A 21,749-nucleotide genomic window follows, 5' to 3' on the forward strand; every position below is an offset into this window, starting at 1 on the left:
CCTGATGTTATCAGGGATTCCCCTGGTTGCTGAGTCCTATTCTCATCCCAAGGAGATTCATTAGTAGATCAAAAAAGTCACACTCTTATCAATGAACACTTCGTATTTGTTGAAACAGTTCTGACTACGTTTAGCATCAGAATCATATAAATCCAAGTGGTTTGAGGACTTTTGTAGAGTTTTGCAAACACCAGCGACCAACGGATATTAATTCTAAAGGGTGTTTCTAAAGCAGCAAGAAAAAAATTTGGTTTTGTTGTCATTTACATCACTGAGAGGCTATGTCAACACAAGTTTCATCAAACAGCTCCTTGTCCAAGTTTATCAGTGAAGTGAGTGGACCTGATTCCTACTAGTGTTTTGGCTTCTATGGGAAGCTTCTAGGCCATCTATGTACCAAAGTTTAAAACCTGGCCCTTGTTTGCTAGAGTGTTTTTTTTCTTATCCGTGACTTAGAAAAATTAGTGTCAATGGGACTTAATAGACCTATTAACATAACAAGTAATGGGAACTCCTGGTCATAAAAGATTAAATTTGAAATTTCCATAGATAGGAAAACACTAGTATCTCAATGAAGATACATGTGGAATATATACACACTTGTCTCATGCAGAAAGCTTTCTTAAAAAAAAAAAAAATACAAAAGCAACCAGTGCTGTATACGATGTAAACTCACAAAGTATACTTTATACACAAACATGAAGCATAAATTAAAAAAGTCAGACAACAGCAAAACACTTTAAATATAGAAGAATTTGCAATAGTTTTGTTAAATAAGAATAAATAATTTTATCACACAAATTCACATACCAGTTGCAAAAACAATAAATTACTTTTTTTTTCAGTGCTGCAACTTTTTAAAATTTTTGCTTGTGATTAATTCCTTAATTCTTAGTTGAATGAGATAAAACTGTTTCCACAGGAAGGCAAAGGAAGTTAAACTTATTGAATAAACTAATTTGATGTTTTCTACTCTAGAAGAAATATACGCTGTTTTATTCTGAACTCCCTTTTTACTTAATGAAACTCACTCTGGAGTGTTTATTTTTATAAATGGGATTACATTCTTATCAACCTGAGTATTTTCAGAAAAAAGCTTCTTTTTTTTGAAGAAGTAGCCCCTGGCATCCTGAATCCTAGATTATTATTATTATTTTTTTAAATTCAAGAAGCAACCGTGGGAAGGCAAAAGACATAGTCCAAAATCAAATGAGTTGAATTAGATTGAGTTATAGAGAATTTTCCCTCTGCTCATCATTTTTCATAGCTGCTGAACATTCCATTTCTCTGAATTTCAATTTTCAGTCGGTAGCATTTTTCTCAGGAGTTTAGCCATATATTCCTTAGTCAACCTACTGATACTCAGAAAGGAGGGGGGAAAAAACTAGAGAAAACTCCTTAAAAGCATAGAATAGTGGTTTATTTGTTCTACGCTCTCTAGAATTGTTTTGATGAGAAGTGTAAAACCATTATTTTTAGAGAAAAAAATCACAACGAATCACTGATAAATCATTTTAGAAATCTGTGAATACAGTACAGAGAAGTAGGGAAGGCTATAATAATTTTTACTCTCCAATGATTCTTTTAATGTTGCTGTGAATATCACCACAAAAGATACTTTTGTCACATGTGAATTACCTAATTAGGGTTATTTTCAAAACAGAAAAAAGTAAATGTTGACCTGTCTATTAATTCCCTTTGCACAGCCAAATGGCTGACTTACTTGGTTGGTTTTGTTTGTTTTTTCTGACCAATTTGTTCTGCTCCTTGCCCTTGGTGTCTGGTCACCTCCCATCAGAAGGAGGTTTTTAGTCTCAGCGAGGCCTCATTTCTCTGAGAACTCGTTCAGAAAAATGACCACGTTTAAGCAAAGTCAGTTGATGAAAATCCAAAGCATGATTATTAGGTCCGTAAAACAATTGTTTTACAAAATAATTTCTTAAGAAAATACTTAAAATAGTGAGACACCCATTCTCCTGGCTCATAAAAATAAATGGGATATAGAAAGATTAGTTACGTAATTTTTTTTATATTAAAACATCTTGTAATAAAAATAAACTATCAGAGCTTAATGGAACGCAAACAATGGTTCCCTAACACTCTTATATGCAAATCTTTAACAATAGGCACCTTTGGCGTGATTATTATAAAATTTTATAATGATAATTGGCTTTATAATATTTCACAAGGTAAAAGACGCCCCCAATGAAACACCTTAGAGTTTCTGAAATGCGGGATGAGGGGATGCAGTTTACTGTCTACAAAGATATTTTAATGCACGATACTAAAAATTTTTCAATATCTATTCAAACTTAGAGCCCTTGTGGCGCAATGGTTAAGAGTTATGACTGCTAACCAAAAAGGTAAGCAGTTCGAATCCACCAACCGCTCCATGGAAACCCTATGGGGTAGTTCTACTCTGTCCTATAGGGTCGCTATGAGTTCGAACTGACTTGACAGCAGTAGGTTTTTTATTCAAACTTACAACCTACCTAAACAGGCTATAGAAATAAAAGTAACAAACTTCTGGAAGATCATCACATTCCATCACTCAAACACTGGTACAACCAAATGGCTTTCCAATTGGGAAAAAAATTTAGTACGATATCAATAGACTTGATTTTTTTTTCTTTTAATTTTTTAAGGAATTATTGCCTATGGTGTGGAAACAGTCTTATTAATATTAATAATAACCACTTATAGATATGGCTAACTGCCAAGGGACCTTTCATATTCCCATTAAACTAAGTCAACAAAAAGTACAAAACATTGTAAGTCTTACAGAACCCTTGAACAAAAACAAACTAAAACACATTTTAAAGGCTTGCTGGTAAGAGGCATACCAGTGTTGACGGTGTCAAACGTGACAGAGAACTCTTTGCTGTGCGTTTTGGATGCATAGTACACATTGTGCAATATCAGATGGGAGCCATAGAAACAGAAAGCAATTGTGAACATAGAAATCGAAAACACAGTGAAGTATGGTGTTTTCTTACTTTTAAATTCTAACACAAGAAAACTAATTTGTATACTCTTGAACATCGAAAACATACACACACGCAAACATTAAGTCTATATCTTAATGATGCATTAATTTTGTTGTCTGCCTGAAAAAAATACAGGCAGTCAATAGGTTTAAATAAATGGACCCGTGTACATATTTAAATGATTAGATACACAGAGATCCTCTTTCTTTTGAGAACTTCTCAGAAGATGCCTGCTGTCAAAAATGATACTTGACTAAAATTTTATCTCCTGTAGTCAGAAAGCATACTAAATCTTCTTAAAACAGCAGCATTTTCTTAATTTCCAGTAAACATCTGCAGCGCTTTCTGGTAACTTCCAGAATTTGAAACAGCTGCAGACCTACTTTGGTCAAAGACTTTTTTTAATAGAAATATAATTTTTTAATAGAACCAAGTGATATAAAGTGACATACCGAGGGAGAACGTTATTTACAAACAGTAAAAATAAGCTACTGTGTATCAGGGGTGAAAATGATCATCATGTCTGCAAAGACATTTTGTGAGAGGTAGGTGACAAGGGGGAGACTGTTCTGCCTTCTTCAAATGTCCCCTGATTCTACATTCATCAGTGTTTTTCTCATTCTTGTAGGCCCAGGGGATTCAATAACTCCCAAGTCTTATTATATGCCAAGGTTGCCATTGTCAAATGAAGCAGCGTCCAGCTTCTTTTGGCCACAGAGAGCAGATTCTGCCCATAATTTGACTCTTGTGGACAGTGACACGGAAGCACGACTTTCCGTGCTTTCGATGGACCTCCTGCTCATCACGGCAGTGTCAGTGATGACTTATCCCGTTATCTTTGTGCATCAGCTCATAACTACAGGCTAACATTTCTTTAGCAAACACTGCTTAAACGCAGAAGGTCTCTGAGACAGAAGACAACCCTTGGCTAGCTTCCGGTTTCCATCCTGGCACTGCACCGTCCTGGTGTGCCAGCCCGTGTCACAGGTCCTAGAACAGGCTAGCCACGGGCCCGTCACCCACTGCGGCTGTGATGTGTGTGACCTCACTTTATTGCTGCCATGGCTAGGGACAGAGTTGACTTTTTGTGTCGACTTCTTGGGAACAAAAAAACTGTAACGGACATCTAATGCCTTCGTTGGATCTGTTGCAAGAATCTGCACTATAAGAATTTCCTTTGTGGCTGAGTAGCCCATCCCATGCAAGAAGTCGTCCCTGTGGCTCCAACCGCTGTAGTTCATGACTGTCCCGTTGATGTCAATGATGGTCTCTGAAGTGGAGATCATGTACTTTCCATTGATAAGGTACTCACCGTTCTTCTTTTTCAGGGCTAAGTAGGCAGTGAATCTGGTCTGGTCTTTGGCTTTGAACTGTCGGACTTTTATGTGGGTTGCCCCTTCTGGGATCCTCACAACGTCTGTGTAACCCTTACTAGAAGCAGAAAGGTCCACAGAAGAGAGAGACACACAGGGAGAAAGTGGGAGAGAGACAGAGAGACAAAGAGAGAGGCAGAGAGAGAGAGAGACGGGGGGAGATGAAAAATAAGTAAACACTGAACAAATGAGTGAACAAATAGAGAGTTTCTAAAAGTCGTACCTTTTCCTAATACAAAGTCTTAATGTATTTAAGCGATTTGTTTAAAATTAGCTTTAAAATTAATTTTCTTAGGACAAAATAAAATTACAGTTAGACTACCATATCGTATACATCTTTATTGAGTTCAAACTTAGGATGATGTTAGCAACCTGCCCTTATTTTTTAAATGTATATAAACTTTACTTAAAGATATATGCAAACACTACCGTCCTTATCAAATAAATACTATTACCTTTACAAAGCACTTCATGGTCTTTCTGGCACAAAATAGGATACACGAAAACAAAAAGTAATAAAAATCTACCCTCAAATAATCTTATGGAACTCTTTAAATTAACCATTCTCAGACTTCTCTGCACGTGAGAATCACCAGGAGATCTTTCAAAAATCCCTAAGCCCAGGCCACATCCCAGACCGATTCGATCACCAGATTTCAGGATGATACACAAGCAATAGTACTGTCGAAGTTCCCCAGATTGCTCCAGTGTGCAGACTAGTGTGGGAATCATGGATTTAATTATCTGTTTGACTAGAGACTCAACTTCCATTTCTACTAGAACTTCAGATTTCCTGGGGCAAGACACTAATGAAAGATAAAATTCTATAACTGGATAATGGTAGCTTAATATTGTCATAAAAAGGAGAGAAAAATGAATCTTGCATGTCTTAGCAAATTTCCCTGAATCTGAAGCATGGTCCATGAAGCATTATGGTAGATTAGATCGAGTAAGGCGTCAAATAAGATCGGATCTCTAACAGTACATTATCTGCCCAAGGAAATATCTGAAGGCATAAATAGCTCTAATATCCATGTTGTTGCTGCAGTGAGTTGCCATCGAGCGGGTTCTGACTCATGGGGGCCTTATGTGTAACAGGACGAAATGCTGCCCGGTCCTCTGCTATCTTCATGATCATCGGTATATTTGAGTCCACTGCTTTAGCTATTTGTCAATCCACCCCACTGAAGGTTTCTCTCACTTTTGCTGACCCTCTAGTTTACCAACCATGATCCATAAGCCTGTGAAAAATGCTGTGACAGGAATGCTAGTTAAGCACCAAGGAAACCATATGACTGAGGGAGAGTTACCTTCTGCCAATAAATAAATTACCTTTATAGGTGATTTCATAATATGACCCCGTAGGCTTCACTTTCTCAGTTATCCAAATGGAGACACTATTGCTTGTGGAGTTTGACAGATGAGTGTAAGTTTAATTATCTCATTTCAAATTCTTGCTCAAGGTAAGAAGTTATGGGGCAACTGATTCATACATAAAAATCCAAGTGTGTTCCCCCGGTTCAAGCACTCCCTCTGAGGTGGAGAGGGACTTAGCCACAGGGAAGCCCCCTGCCCACCGGGCATCTGATGTACGGTGACTACCAACGTCAGAGCTTCTAACAGTGAGAAAAAGCAAGATGTAATGCTGGGGAGGTTGCTTATTCTGCCCAGCTTGGTTTCTTGTTTTTATTTTTGCAACACATTATGGATTAGACTTTCTTAGAAGATTTTAAGTATGTGACGTAAACAGATGATATGTAAACGTACAATGGCCTCAGACAAAGCCAGGAGGGGTGTCAGAGACAATGTGTGCCTTAGACGTATTAAAAATGTATTAAAATATTTGAACAAGTTCACTCAACAGCTAGTCAGTGGCAGTACTGGGGTTAGAAGCCAGGACTCTTGACTCCCAACCTGTGCTCCTTCGCTATGCCACCAAGTGTGAAACCCTCACCCTGCCAGTCATACTTTATAACACTTAGAGGATAACAGACATACAAACCCATTGCCACTGAGTTGATTTCGACTCATAGCGACCCTATAGGACAGAGCAGAACTGCCCCATAGGGCTTCCAAGGAGCTGCTGGTGGATTCAAACTGCCAGCCTTTTGGTTAGCAGGCAAATGCTTAACCACTGGACCACCAGGACTGCTCAATTAAAATAAATGCTGGCTAATGTCCAGATTTAAAATGATAACAAGTAGATGCAAAGAAAATAAAGAATGAAGAGTAAGGGACTCGGGCAAGAGAGTTTTTTTCTCTTCTTGATTGCTAGAGCCTGTCTTATATTCATGAGAATCTGTGGGGATTATCAGCATTGCAGCATGTCTTCAAATCGAGTTTTGCAAGGCACTGGTAAGTATGAGGATTAGTGCATTGATGTTTTCGTGCCTTAGTAAAATATGGGAGGTCCCTGGGAGATGCAAACGGTTAAACACTCAGCTACTAACCAGAAGGTTGGCAGTTTGAATCTAACCAGAGGCGTCTCAGAAGAAAGGTCTGGCAATCCACTTCTGAAAGATCACAGCCACTGAAAAGCCTATAGAGCATGGTTCTACTCTTACACACAGAGGGTCACCATGAGGTGGAATGGACTCACTGGCAATGGGTTTTTATTTTATTTTATGGTTAGTAAAGTATATTTCTCATCACATTATTTCTGTATTTTCTTTACACCCTCCTTGGTATCATTAAAATCCTAGACATTAACCAGATTTCCCAGCAACCATAAATGCATACAGTGATTTTCATAAAGCTATTATAAAGTATCTACCCCCATCTGTCAGTTTGTTGTACTGTGGTGGCTTGCTTGTTGCTTTGATACTGGAAGCTATGCCACTGGTATTTAAAATACCAGCAGGGTCACCCATGGGGGACATGTTTCAGTGGAGCTTCCAGACTAAAACACACTAGGGAGAAAGGCCTGGTGATCTACTTCTGAAAATTAGCCAATGAAAACCTTATGTATCACAACAGAAGATTGTCTGATATAGTGCTGGAAGATGAGCCCCTAAGTAGAAGGCACTCAAAACACACAGTGGCCTCAACAGCGGACCCGAGCGTACCAAACATCATGAAGAAAGACTCTAGCACACCAATGACTGCAGAACTGGGCAGCATTTCATTCTGTTGCACACAGGGTTGCCATGAGTTGGAGCTGACGGGACGGCAACCAACAACAACAACTGGAAAGCATGCCTGGCAGGGCAAGAGATTCACAGCTATCTCCATAGTCTACAGGGCTTGACCTGAAGCAATACATTCATTCATACACACTAGCATGTTCTCACGGAAGTGATGTTCTAGTGGGGGTCGTCAGGCCCTCGCCACCCCACCCCCTTAAACAAAATACGTGGGGATATCAACTGATAAGAGCTGTGCAGAAATACAGAACAGGGTAAGGAGACAGAGTGATGATGTCAGGGATGAAGGATAGGTCTGTATATTCATTAGGGTACCCAGGGATGCTTCTCTGGGGAGCTGACAACTGACAGAGACCTAACAGATTTCTGGAGGAAGTACTGCTGACCCATCTGGGAAGAGTGTTCCAGGCAGAGTTTTTCCTGCACAAACACCCTGGAAAATGGCGCCTACTCAGCATGTTTGAGGAACGCTGAGAGTTCCAGTGGGGCTGGAGCAGAGTGAGATAAGGGAACAGGGTAGGAGGCACAAATATGGGCAAGGGCCAAATCTTTTAGCGCCTCATAAGTTACAAAAAAGGAGCCCAGGTGGGGCAGTGGTTACACGCTAGGCTACTAGCCAAAAGGCTGGGGTTTGAACCCACCAGTCTCTCCATGGGAGAAAGATATGGCAGTCTGCTTCCGTAAAGATTATAGCCTTGGAAACCTCACAGGGCAGTTTTACTCTGTCCTATAGGGCTGCTATGAGTCAGAATCAACTCGATGGCAGTGGGTAACTTATACTACTCTAAGGGAGACAGAAGCTATTGGAGGGTTCCAAGCAGTGATCTGATTTCCATAATAAAAGCTTGCCTCTCTCTGCTTTGTGAAGAAGAGACTGTGAGGGGCAAGGGGCCAGGAGACCAGTTAGAAGGCTACTGTGGTAGTTCAGGCAAGAGACTAGACACACTTGGATTAGGGTGGTAGTGATCGCGGTGATGAGAGGCAATTGAATTCTGCATATATGTGGGAAGCTGAACTGACAGGACTTGATGATCAATGAATGTGGGGTGTGAAAGAAAATGAGGTGTCAAAGATGACTCCAAAGTTTTAGCCTTAAACAATGGAAGGACTGAGTAGCCACTTACTGAGATAAGGAGGATTGAGGGAGGGATGACTTAAGACTAGGGTCATATCTATAAATAGGTTTGAATTTAATAAAATATTTCAATATTTTTTATCTTGTGTAATCCTCACAAGAGTAAGATCAACTGCAGGATAATTACTATCATTTGCATTCCACTCGAGAGAAATCTTATGGTAAAGACATCAGGTGACTCTTTAAAGATCACATAACCCCTTGCCACTGAGTCAATTCTGACCCGTATTCACCCTATAGAACACAGTAGAACTGCCCCATAGGGTTTCTAAGGCTGTAATCTTTACAGAAACCGACTGCCACATCTTTACCCCACAGAGCAGCCAGTGAGTTTGAACTGCTGACCTTCTGGCTAGCAGCTGAGTAATTAACCACTGTGCCACCAAGGCTCCTTCAAAGATCACACAGTAGTGAATTATAAAGCCAGAGCTTGAATGAAAATAGTCTGGCTGCGAGGTCAATGTTCCTTCTTCTAAATCATAATAGACCAAGACAATTATTTGATATATTTAGACGGATCATTTTTACCACGTATTATGATCTTGGTCACGTCACTTTGCAAGTGGCCATGTTGGCAAAATGACGTGGACTGACACAGCTGCCTGAACAATGGGCTCAAACATATCAAGGATCGTGAAGATGGCAAAGTTTTGTTCTGTGATACATAAGGTTGCTGCGTCGGAGCTGATTCCACAGCAGCTAGAAGCAATAACAAACGTAGCAAATCACTGGTTATTATCATGAATTCACCTTTTAATGTGATATCAAATATGCAGATCTATTGATTCTCAATCCCCAAAACTTAAAATTCTAAATTTAGCCCTTTTAAAAGTGGTTTATAACTCTATATAAGAACAATAAAACAAAACCAAAAAACCAAACTCGCTGCCACTGAGTCGATTCCGAACTCATAGAGACCCTACAGGATGGAGTAGAACTGCCCCATAGGGTTTCCAAGGAGTGGCTGGTGGATTCCAACTGCCGACCTTTTGCTTAGCAGCTGAACTCTTAACCACTATACCACCAGTACTTAGCAAATAGTACATAAATTATTATTTCTAAAAATAATTTTATTTCTAGTCTGTTCCTGAATTAATTTCCCTTTCCTTCTCTCCTCCTTCCCTTTTCTTCTTTTCACAGCGCCTGTGCGTCTCTGGGTCCTAAGCTATATTTATAGACATACAGCCCCAGCTCTTGCTTTCATCAGCTGTGTAAAATTGGGTAAGTGATAAACTTCCAGAGTCACTGTTTCCTCATTTGCAAAACAAATTGTTGGGCCTGATCATCTTTAAGGTGTCCTGCACTCTTGAAATGTATGATAATGCAGGGCATAATCTGACGTGCAGGATTTTTGAAATAGATAGTCCAACACAGTTAGGTGGATATTATTTCATTAGCAAATATGGTTAGTAATGCATAATGCATATTTTAATTTATAATAATTTCTTCAGCTAGGCAATTGTTCATCATATCAAAGACAGCTTCCAGTTTTCACACTGACATGGTGTTTAATTGTTTTAATAAGCGAAGTTTGTAAATTACTCTCAAGTTAAAGATAAAACAGAGCACGTACATTAAGAATTCACACAGACTTAACCATATCACTCACAATCAGAGCGGTTTCAGGAAGAAGGAAAACAATCTTGTATTCCAGCAGTCACTTAGCTGACTTGGACATCCTATCTTATAGCATAATATATACGCTATAAGGCGATTCTGACTCACAGCGACCCTATAGGACAGAGCAGAACCGCCCCAGGGGGTTTCCAAGGAGCAGCCGGTGGATTTGAACTGCCGACCTTTGGTTAGCAGCCAAGCTCTTAACCACTGCACAAGGACTCTGCATAAAATATACATATATATATATATACACACACACATATATATATATACATACATACACACACACACATATGTATATATATTTTTTGCCAGTCTGCCATATAGCATATTTTAGGCTGGAAATCAGTACCTTATAAACCTACATATTTAAAGCAAAGATGTAATCTAGGACCATGAGCAGAAGCAAAAGCAGACATTACCGTATACATTTCTTTATAGAGTGGATATAAACCAGGGTAATTTGCTATCAAATGGGACTGTTGCCCATGGCGCTACAATTCACTTGCATTTTGCGACGAGAATTTTTCTTGTTTCAAGAAAAGTACAGGTGAATTTGTTTGAAAAGAGTTACCAAAAACCCAGCCTTCCTTTCCTAAATTATGTTTTAGGAATAAGAGATCTGAAAGATACTATTAAAGGGAAATGTCACTTGCTTTTTAGTCTCGGTGCTGGCACTGTGGAAGACCGTGACCTCCAGGGCCACTGTGGTTTATCTGCTTTTAGAGGCGCCATGAGGTGCCACTCAGCAGCCAGAGCTTTACTCATTTCTCCTTCCTTTCTCATACTCACAACATGCCACCAGAGCCATGGAGACCTCCTCCTCTGACAGCTTATGACTTAACACGAGTCCCCTCTTAATCAATTTTCCAACAGTGCTTGTTGTATCATGTTACCTCTTTTTATTGAAGGTTCCAGTGACCTTTGTACAACTAGAGTTGTCCCCTCCGCAGACACCACACTTGTCATACTGCAGCTTGGAGCCGATGATGCCATCACAGCCAGTTCGCACACACTTCCCTCGAACGCAGACAGAATTACTGAAGGGCCTACACTCGGTTCCATCGGTCACCTGCGGAAGGAGAAATGCATCATCAGTGTGAAACACCTGTGTGTGGGCACTTGGCTCTTGTGATGAATAAAAACCAACCCTAACCCGTTATTGTCGATTCCAACTCATGACAATCCCATGTGTTACAGAAGAGATTGCTCCATAGGGTTTTCTTGGCTGTAATCTTTATGGAAGGAGCCCTGGTGGAGCATTGGTTAAGTGCTCAGCTGCTAACCGAGGGGTTGGCAGTTCAAACCCACCCAGCAGCTCAGTGGGAGAAAGACCTGGTGATTTGTTCCTGTAAAGATTACAGCCTAGAAAACCCTATGGGATAGTTGTACTCTGTCATACGGGGTCGCTATGAGTTGGAAGGGACTCAATGGCACCCAACAACTACAGTAACAATCTTCATGGATGCAGATTGCCAGGCCTTTCTTCCATGGCATTGCTGAGTGGGTCTGAACTGCTAACTTTTAGGCTAGTAGTTGAGCACGAACTGTTTGCGCCACCCAGGGACCCTTTGATGAACAAGGAAGTTCTTACATGCGAGTTTTATTAGAATAGATGGTACACTGAAAAATAAACAACCTTACAAGAAAAGAAACTACACTTAATTTTAGCCAAGAGGTTCACTGCACCACTGTTCACAATAGCCAAAAGGTGGGAACAACCTCAACATCCACCAACACATGAATGGATAAATCAAAGGCGGTACATACATACAATGGACTATTACTCAGCCATCCAGAGAAACGAACCTTGAAAACATCATGCTGAATGAAGTCAGTCAGTCACAAAAGCACACATACTGTATAATCCCACTTCGATGAAATATCTAAAATAATCAAGTGCATAGAAACCAAAGTTTATTAACGGCTACTAGGGGTGAGCAGCAGGGAGGGAGAAAGGAAGACTCAATGTTTAGGGGACACTGAGCTTCTGTTAGTAGCCCTGGTGGCTAGGTGGTTAAGTGCTCGGCTGCTAACTGAAAGGTTGGCAGTTCGAACCCACCAGCCAGTCTTCAGGAGAAAGATGTGGCAGTCTGCTTCTGTAAAGATTGTAGCCTCGGAAACCCTATGGGGCAATTCTACTCTATCCTATAGGGTCGCTATGAGTTGGAATCGACCTGACGGAAATGGGTTTGGGAGCCTTTGTTAAGGGTGCTGGAAAAAACTGGAAGTGGACAATGAACACCATGATAAGCATAACTAATGTAAAAAAAAAATAAATAAAATGGCTTATAAAAAGAAAGAAAGAAAAAAGTAAACAACCAACCCAAAACCCCCCCATAGGTTCCAGAAGTATTAACTGAAAAATCCTTGGCATCTTAGCAGATTAGGATAAATCTAGGTGTGCATCTTCTCTTTTTTCCAATTGAGCTTAATTCCAAATGTATTAGGAGACCCAAGGTACTCATGTCTATTTTTGTTTGCATACTTTGTCTCCACGGTATAGTCTTTCATTTTTACTTTGGGAGAAACAATCTTTTCTCTTAGTGCTTAGAACTATCACTGGTACAGAGGGCTGAATATGACCAAGCTCGAAAATCAAGATCCTTTTATTGCTGCGTATTTATTATTACAGTAATAAATTTGAAAACCTAAACCTGACTTTCAAAGCCGTGTCACGGATGGAGCGTATTACCTTCTGTGTGATGAACTGTTAGACACCAAAATAGAGACTAAAGATTAGTGTAGGGAGAGGAGTCTAGGGCAGCCAGAGAAAATTACCTCCTGGAATAGAAGGACTATATTCTGAATAAAGAAATTAATCTATAGTAAGTAAATATAAAACATAAAAACAAACAAGTTATGAAGTAGCACGTATACGGATTGTGGTATGATTTGTGAATGTGAGTATACATAAATATGCATTGTCATTTTGTATTTATGTACATACAAAACTCTCTTTTCACATACGTGTGTGAGCACGTGTGTGTGTGAGCGTGTGTGTGTAAGCATGTGTGTGTGTGAGCACGCGTGTGTGTGAGCGTGTGTGAGAGCGTGTGTGTGAGTGCGTGTGTGTGTGAGCATGTGTGTGTGAGCGTGTGTGTGAGTGAGCGTGTGTGTGTGTGTGTGTGTGTGTGTGTGAACCAAAACAGAATATACTTCAACAGGTTAATAGCATTTACCTCCAGATGGTAGAAAAACACCCAGGTGATGTCTTTTTTATTTCTCAGCAATATTTTTAAAATGAAAATGTGTTACTTTTGTAGGAAAAAGGTCTAACAGTTTTAAAATTATGTAAGTTGGATATTCGCTTATTTGTCAATAACATGTCGTAAATACCCAAAGGCCAGTTTCAGAAGTTGGTTGGAAGCTGGCACCTGTTTGCAAATTAGATAAACATTACTTTTAAATTGCTGTATAACTTTGGTTTTAAGAAATGTGGTATAATTTGAAGCCGATCTGCTGGGAAAAACAAGGGATAATTACGCTCACGCACATAATATCCTGGGACACTGATCCGTGTTAACAACACTAGATTTACACAGAAGTCTGGGTCAAGGATGATCTGGAAACCTATCCTCATGAATAAAAAAAAAACTCCTAAGTGACTGATACCCAAAAGAAGAAAGCTTTCTTACTTTTTAATAATTTTTTAAATAAATTTATAAATGTGCCTAATTGTTTCTTTTCCTTTTTTTGGCAAATAGGAAATATAGCTGTTTTCATGGTTATTTTGAAGATCATATCTCACCTTCTTTGAGAGAGTTACATTTTAAAAAAAACAAACAAACCTTTAAAACATTTACTTGTTCTGTTCATAAAATCATCTCATCTACGGCATAAAGTTTGAAAATATGGATATTATAGAGATGAAAACAAAAATCCTCCCTAATCGACAGGAAAGTAATATTAATTTGGTACCTGCAGGCTTTATTCTACCAATTCATTCCCCCAGCTTGCCTACTGTTTTCAGACAACTGGTGTGCAGTTACCTTTGGAGAAAATACCACATAATAGCCGGTCCCCTTAGCTCTGCAGGTGAGTTTGCATACATCCCCCGGGAGGACACCAGCATATTTGGGAACCCATTCCACAAATATTTTGGCTCCTTTTGCATCCGACTGATATCCATTTTTCGCTTCACACTGCTCGTGACGAAAAGATTTACCTAGAAAACAAATATGTTACCATTATTATTTTATTTGTTCTAAACTTAGATATATTCTGGTACATTTAAGTAATTAATTTTAAGGAGAAAATGCTAACTTTTTTTTTTTTTTGCCAAGCTTCTTCATGTACCACTGGTAAAGAATTAAAAAAAAAAAAATAGTGGTTATTTTCTTCCAAATCTCTGAATACTGAAACTACTGTTCCTAATAATTTTCCAAATCACTCATTTTTTTTATTGATTTGTACATTGGTGGAATCATCAAGTTAAATATTAATATTTCATTTATTTAGCCTCTCCTATTTATTAGTGCTAGAACGCAAACTATGCTTGGCACATGGTAATTGCTGACACTTGGGAGCAGCGTACCACTGGGTGGGCAGGGCACGACACTACAGGAGCGGTAGATAGCCCTCTTCCCGGTGCAGTAGCGGCCACTGTTTCTGGGCGCAGGGTTATTGCAGTGGCGATAGGCAAACTGAACTCCTCCTCCACACGAACGAGAACATTGGCCCCAGGGCCCCCAGGACCCCCAGTTGCCATGGCTTGAAGTCTGAAATAGAAAATAGAAGATATTTCAACTCAGAAGGGAAGAAAATGTTCAAAGTGTGCATCTGGAAATCACTTGCATTTGATGACACAGTGGAAACTTCAACATAAACCAAACCCACTGCCCTTGAGTCGATTCCGACTCACAGAGACCTCATAAGGTTTCCAAGGCTGTAAATCTCTACAGAAGCAGAACACCACATCTTTCTCCCACAGAGCTGCTGGTGGTTTCAAACAGCTGACCTATGGGTTAGCAGTCGATCGCATGAACCATCGCACCACCAGGGCTCCTTAACTTCATCATAGATATAGTTTACTTTTCATTTTCATGGTCCTAAGTATTAGATGCCCTGGAATTGAAAATCCTTTCTGATTCTAAGCAATTAATCTTTTCCAGCCCCTCTTTGACTCTAAAAGATCTGAAACTTTCCCTTGAAGTACCGGGCATAGCACAAGGATTAACTTCTGGTTTCTCTGGAGTGTTTTATAATTACGCCTTCTGCTACCGTACGTTTCTCTTAATAATGACTGAACCGTGGTTAATGTTTTATCCACTATGATCCTGGATCTTCAAAGAACTGTACGATGCTAAAGGTTTTGCACAATGCCAGGCATTATTTTTCTCGTGCAGGCATATTTTTCTCCCTCTTTAGTAATAAAGTTTGCAACCCCTTTCCCTAAAAATCCTGTTGGTGACAGACCCTCTGATACATACTTAAACTGAATTTAGTTGACCTGAGTTTGGCTTGACTGAACTCCTAATTAGATGACCGTCAATCGCATAGAGAAGAAATGTGACAGATGGGGAGGGCACCCATGTCAGACATGCAGACACATACCACAGAGAAGGACGACTCTATATGACAGTGGTTAAGAGCTACAGCTGCTAACCAAAAGGTCGGCAGTTCAAATCCACCAGCCGCTCCTTGGAAACTCTATGGGGCAGTTCTCCTCTGTCCTACAGGGTCGCTAGGAGTCAGAATCAAGTCGACAGCAATGGGTTAAGTCCATTACTCTGAAACACCACAGGAGGAAGCAGAGAGACTTCCAAAGGAAGGGTACTACAAACTCATGTGCCAAGGGACTGACGACGTGAAGAACTTCCTCTGGCCGCCTGTGTCATCTCTGAGAGTGCATGACTGTATGACAGGGCTTGAAAGGCAGAAATACCAAAACCAAACCCACTGCCATTGAGTTAGGATAGAGTAGAACTGCCCCATAGGGTTTCCAAGGCTGTAATCTTTATGGAAGCAGACTGCCACAGCTTTCTCCTGAGGAGCAGCTGGTGGGTTCAAGCTGCTGACCTTCTGGTTAGCAGCCAAGTGTTTTAACCACTGCACCACCAGGGTTCCTTGAAAGACGCAGGCAACACTCATATGGCAACACTCAACGATGGTCAACAATCTGAAAAACCAGCAAATGAGAGGGAACGAAGACTTCGCTCCAGCCTTGAAAATTAAGGTGCCTGCTGCTGACCGGAAGGTGGCCAGTGGGTGTGACTGGAAAGGTGTTTCCCTGAAGCAGGCAGAGGTCACCTTAGCTCCTAAAGTGAAATTAACTATTAACTTGCTATCAGGAAAAAACAAAACAAAACAAAACCCCTTTGTGAAGCTCACTGCATAAGTGTGAGGACCTGAGTGTCAGCTTTAATGCTATTTCCTTATTGGATTTAAATATATGCATTCTGAACTTTACTAAAATAAGTTGGAAAGCAAACTTCAAAAAAGTGATTTGGGGGGAGTCCCTGGGTGATGCAAATGGTTCAAGTGCTCAGCTGCTAACCAAAAGCTTACAAGTTGGAGTCTACCCAGGGGCACTTGGAAGAAATGCCTGGTGATCTACTTTAGAAAACTCAGCCATTGAAAACCCCATAGAATGAATGGATGAACAAAACGAGGTCCACACACGTAATGGAAAATTACTATGTCACAAAGACAAATGAAGTTCTGATGCGTGCCACAACAAGGAAGAGCGTTGTGCTGAGTGAAATAAATCAGTCACAAAAGGACAAATACTCTATGACCTCATTTACGTAAAAATAAATATATAGACTCCAAAGCTTCTCATGGTTGCCAGGAGTGGGAAGGACAGGGAAAGGAAGAGTTTTTGCTTGGGAGGCATAGAGTTCATGATAAAGGTGGAAGAATAATGAGGGAAATGAGAGGGATAAGGGTTGGGAAACATGAAGAGTATGATCAGTGCCACTGAATTCCGCGTGTAGAAACTGGTGAATTGGTCAATGTTTTGTTGTGTATATTGGTACCACAATTTGAAAACAAAACCCTATAGGGCACAGTTCTACTCTGACACACACGGGGTTGCCATGTTTCCATTCAGAATCAAAGGCAACTGGCTTTACTTACCGTTGCAAGTAGACATAATCTGGGTTATACATTTGTTAAAGGATACAGTCGAACAGGTGAAGAATACCTATTATCTGCATTTTCTATGATATTTGATTACTGCGAATGGCTACTATAGATGAAACTGAAAATAGAAGCTAAAGGAAAAGTATTTTAAGCAGGAAATAAAGCCTTCTGACTACAGTGCCCACAGGCGTCAAAGAAATGCACTTCGGATGGTAGCTCTCCAGGCACCGTACGACAAGAAAATCACTTACGGAGTAATACTTCTTCTTGGTTTTGTCCACACACTTGCCCTGCAGGCAGATCCTCCCTTTCCCACACGGTGTCCCTTCCACGGCCGGCAGCTTCTTGGTCAGACACACCATCTGGCCCTGGCGCACCACCGCGCACCACAGGCGTGCGCAGACGTCCATGCCGGGACACACCGTGTACTCGGGCCCGAAGGTCAGGTTGCACTGCTGCGTGGCATCGTATGTCTGTCCTGGAAGTTCTTCTGGGCCGAGGATCTGCTTTCTTGGTAGGTCTAGCAGACAGTTACCTAAAAGAAGAACCGAGACTGATCACTGCTCGACCCACTAAAATCAAGGGTCTGAAGATGCAACGCTCTAGCTGGCTTCGGAGGATCATGTACCCACCCATCTGCAGCGTGAGAGCTGGAGAAGGGACTCAGTGAGGGACCAGGCTCCTTGAGACTCCTTGCGCTCACCAGCCACCCTCCAGGATTCTCACGGGCATGAGCTCTGGGCTAAGGAGATGGGTGGAGGTGTGGCTGGCGGCGTCATAATTAAATAACATTATTTTATAACACAGAGCTGTGAAAACAGCCATTGTGCTGAGACAGTTCATCAGGCTGGACCTAGAGGAAATCCGACAGTGCACTTGAAGCCGAGGCCTGCGCCTCGATCACCCCAGTGTATTTGTGTTTCTTATCTACCTTCCCCCATTCCCCTTGCTTAACCACTTTGTTAGCTTGTTTTGCAGAAAAATACCAGGTGTTTCAAGAAACCAAGGCCAGAGTGGTAAAGAAGAACCAACCTGACCCAGACCTGGCCCGTGGACTATGCGCAGTCTGCACACGCTCTCTCTGGCCCGAATTCCCTATGTACGAGATTTCCCGGAAAACTGATGAGTATGTCTACCCTCCTAGATCAGAATCCCAGTAAAACGAATCGGCATTGGAGATACAGCAAAAAAGTCCCAGTTACTCCCCTCAAAGAAACTGGGAGTGAAGGAGACAGACTAAAGTATTTCTCCCAGACTGACGAGATTTTAATAGAAAGCTTTCAAGACTCACAGAACCAAGGAGCGATGGGAGAAAAGAAACAAAGTTTGATAATTTGAATATTGGCCAATTTTTTCACTCGTCTCTATTGTCTTCCTTTTGTGTCTGTTGTTTTCTGAGATGTGTATTCATGAGGTATTTGGGGTGTGTCTGCCAAAACCAGGTTGGTCTTCTCACTGCATGGTGACCTGGGCAGTATCTGGGCCAGCAGGAGTGCGATGAGAAATTAATGGAATCTGGGACATGGACGATGCAAGATGCTGAACGTGTCTCACCTCCCCCAGAAAGCTTCCCTGAAAACCCCGGCCCCGAATGAGCGAATGCCATCGGTTTTCTCCTGCTCTGTACCAGCGTGCGGACTGCCCATCCCTTCCTGTGGTTTTTGTTCACCTCACTCTAGGATTTACACGTTTGTTAGGACAGTAATGAAGATAACAAATCATTGTTCCGTTGTTCTTAGTCCTTTACATGTACTAGTTCATGTAAGGAGTCCTAGTGGTGCAATGGTTAAGAGCTCAGCTGCTAACAGTACAGGTCGGAGTTCGAATCCACCAGCTGCTCCTTGGGAGAAAACACTTGGTGCACTGTTCCTGTAAACATTATAGCCTAGGAAACCCTATGGGGCAGTTCTATTCTCTCCTATAAGATCGTTATGAGTTAGAATCAACTGTGTAGACAGTTAACCAGTTGCCGTAGAACTGATTCTGACTCATGGTGACCACGTTTGTCAGAGTACAACTGCGTTCCATAGGGTTTCCAATGGCTGATTTTCAAAAGATTGCCAGGCTTTTCTTCTGAGGCATCTCTGGGTGGATTCGAACCTTAAACCTTTTGGTTAGCAGACAAAAATGTTAACTATTTGAAACATCCAGGGACTCCATGAGCATGGATAAACATACAAACAAAAAACCAAACCCATTGCCGCTGAGTCAATTCCTACTCCCAGCGACCCTATAGGACAGAGCAGAACCACCTTATAGGGTTTCCAAGGATTCGAACTGCTGACCTTTTGGTTAGCAGCCAAACGCTTAACCACTGAGCCACCAGGGTATGTATAGGAAACCCTTAAATGGTGGCTATCATGACAAATGGTGGAAGTACCAGTAGAGCATCTAATCCTGTCTAAACACTTAGTGGCTAAGTGCTCTTGCTCAAGTTAGCCGGCCCTTCCTTAATTTATTTTCAAGATCCGTGAAATGTTTCTCTTCACTGTGGTACTGTAAGGGTAAAAGGAGCCAACAGTGACACCAGGAAGAACAAGAAACACAGGAAACATGATATTTAGTACTATGCCTAATACATTTAACAACCTTTTAGAGGCACTCTGTGATTCTTTTTATTCAAGAAAAGAAAATCATATTCAAATCACACTTTCCACTGAGAGATGGAATATTCAGCAGTATTTTATGTGTACTGCAAATGTTTTAAAAACTATCTTCAAGTCTCTTCAAAGGGAATGCCTTAGCATTTGTCAATCTGATGGAAGCATTATATGAAAATGAATAAAGAGCAAAGTTCCTATTTCACTTCTGAGCCAGAATGTTTGAAGAGGTAAAGCTTCGTAAGGAAAGCCAGAAAAACATTAAAAAGAAGTATGCAGCCAAAGAGAGCTTTGGGAGAAAAACATCCAGTTAAATGAGAAACATCAGCGTCAAGTCAGTAGGAAAGAATGATAGTAAAACCTCAATAAGCTTTGTTTAGAAGACAGAGTAAGATTAGGCTTTATTTCAGAACTCCATGAAAAATGTGATGTTCATTGCTACATTAAAAAAAAAAAAAAAAAAAGAGTATTTTGCAAACCGGGAATGCTTAGCAGACTGCTGATGTTAGAAGACTGTCAACAAATCTCTGAGGCAGCAAGAATGCTGTCCAATTCTTCAAAAGTGCTGGTCTAAGAAACTTTTTTACTTTACTGGAAAGCACAAACCAAGCATTAGCTGGGAAGTTTTTAACATGTGCGGGGGCATGAGGCATGTGACGACCTCATTTAGCTCGAGCCCAAATAACTCAGCAGCTCCCTAAGATTCGCAGTCACCGACACCCATTACACCTCGCTAGGGAGATGATGAGCAAAAAAGAAATGTATAATGAGAACAATTTGGAATCAGCTCAGAAACAAGGAGACTTAAAGATGTGATGCTTCTTTTCAAAGCTTAATATGGAAGTGTAACGTTTTTAATGATTAAATTAACATATTTGCTTTGCTATTAAAAATATATCAGCTCCACAATTTTCCCTAGAGGTCCTCTGGAGATTACTTATGCTTGCTAAAAGTAAAACCATTTATTTCTGAATTGCCATTGACTTACCACCCCGCAAAGTTCTAATATTAGGATTTGTTGCTGCATCCGTTTGTTGATCCTGAAATACATACTCTATTTCATCTGTATGTCTAATTACGTCCTCTTGCAATAAAAAAGGTACAGGGATTTTGACCAAATGGCAGACCTGTGCCAGGCACAACAACAACAAAATCAATATAGAGTCTGATTATGAATCACACGGTATAAAATATTTAAAATCTAAGTAATAACGGATTAAATATACATTTTCCATTTTCAAAAATGGGTACAGTTTGGGGAAGGGAGAAAGAGGAACCTGATTAATCTTTCAGTATCACTTACATTGACCTCTAATAGCGTCCAGGAGCCCTGCTGGCAAAGTGGTTAAGAGCTCGGCTGCTAACCCAAAAGGTCAGTAGTTCAAATTCACCAGCCCCTTCTTGGAAACCCTACGGGGCAGTTCTGTTCTGTCCTGTAGGGTCGCTATGAGTCAGAATGGACTCAACGGCACTTATTTATTTATTTTTTTGTTTTTTTTAATGGCGTCCAATCTATTTCTGAATTTTTCTTAATTCTTTTTTACCTTTATTCTCACCTATGTCTCTTTCACCTAGTTTTAAAAGTCTGAAGTCTTATCTGGGCTTTGCTGTTAACATTTTCTCTGTTCTGTCTTCCAAATTGCCAAGTTGCTCCTTCCTTCCTTCCTTCCCTCCCTCTCCCCTTCGTCCTTCTCTCTCTCCCTCCCTCATTCCATCCTTTAACATTTTGTATGTATAAATTCATAGTTTCTAAAATAAAGACAGTAGAAACATAGGCATGCATATTGTAAATGTACATATTATTT

General features: G+C 40.6%; 1 protein-coding gene across 1 annotated transcript in view; it reads right to left on the reverse strand.

Annotated features, from left to right (window-relative positions):
• Nucleotides 1–3,791: 3,791 nt before the first annotated feature.
• Nucleotides 3,792–21,749, reverse strand: part of ADAMTS5 (ADAM metallopeptidase with thrombospondin type 1 motif 5) — a 55,958-nt gene continuing 38,000 nt past the window's right edge. The window contains exons 4-8 of the mRNA XM_004371363.1: nucleotides 17,596–17,879; nucleotides 14,796–14,979; nucleotides 14,251–14,426; nucleotides 11,155–11,330; nucleotides 3,792–4,418 (exon numbers count right to left, since the gene is read on the reverse strand). Of these exons, the coding sequence (XP_004371420.1) occupies nucleotides 3,851–4,418; nucleotides 11,155–11,330; nucleotides 14,251–14,426; nucleotides 14,796–14,979; nucleotides 17,596–17,879 (1,388 nt within the window). The 3' untranslated portion in view covers nucleotides 3,792–3,850. The remainder of the gene's footprint in view (nucleotides 4,419–11,154; nucleotides 11,331–14,250; nucleotides 14,427–14,795; nucleotides 14,980–17,595; nucleotides 17,880–21,749) is intronic.

The sequence above is a fragment of the Trichechus manatus genome, unplaced genomic scaffold (assembly GCF_000243295.1).
Source record: "Trichechus manatus latirostris isolate Lorelei unplaced genomic scaffold, TriManLat1.0 scaffold00012, whole genome shotgun sequence".
NCBI lineage: Eukaryota > Metazoa > Chordata > Mammalia > Sirenia > Trichechidae > Trichechus > Trichechus manatus.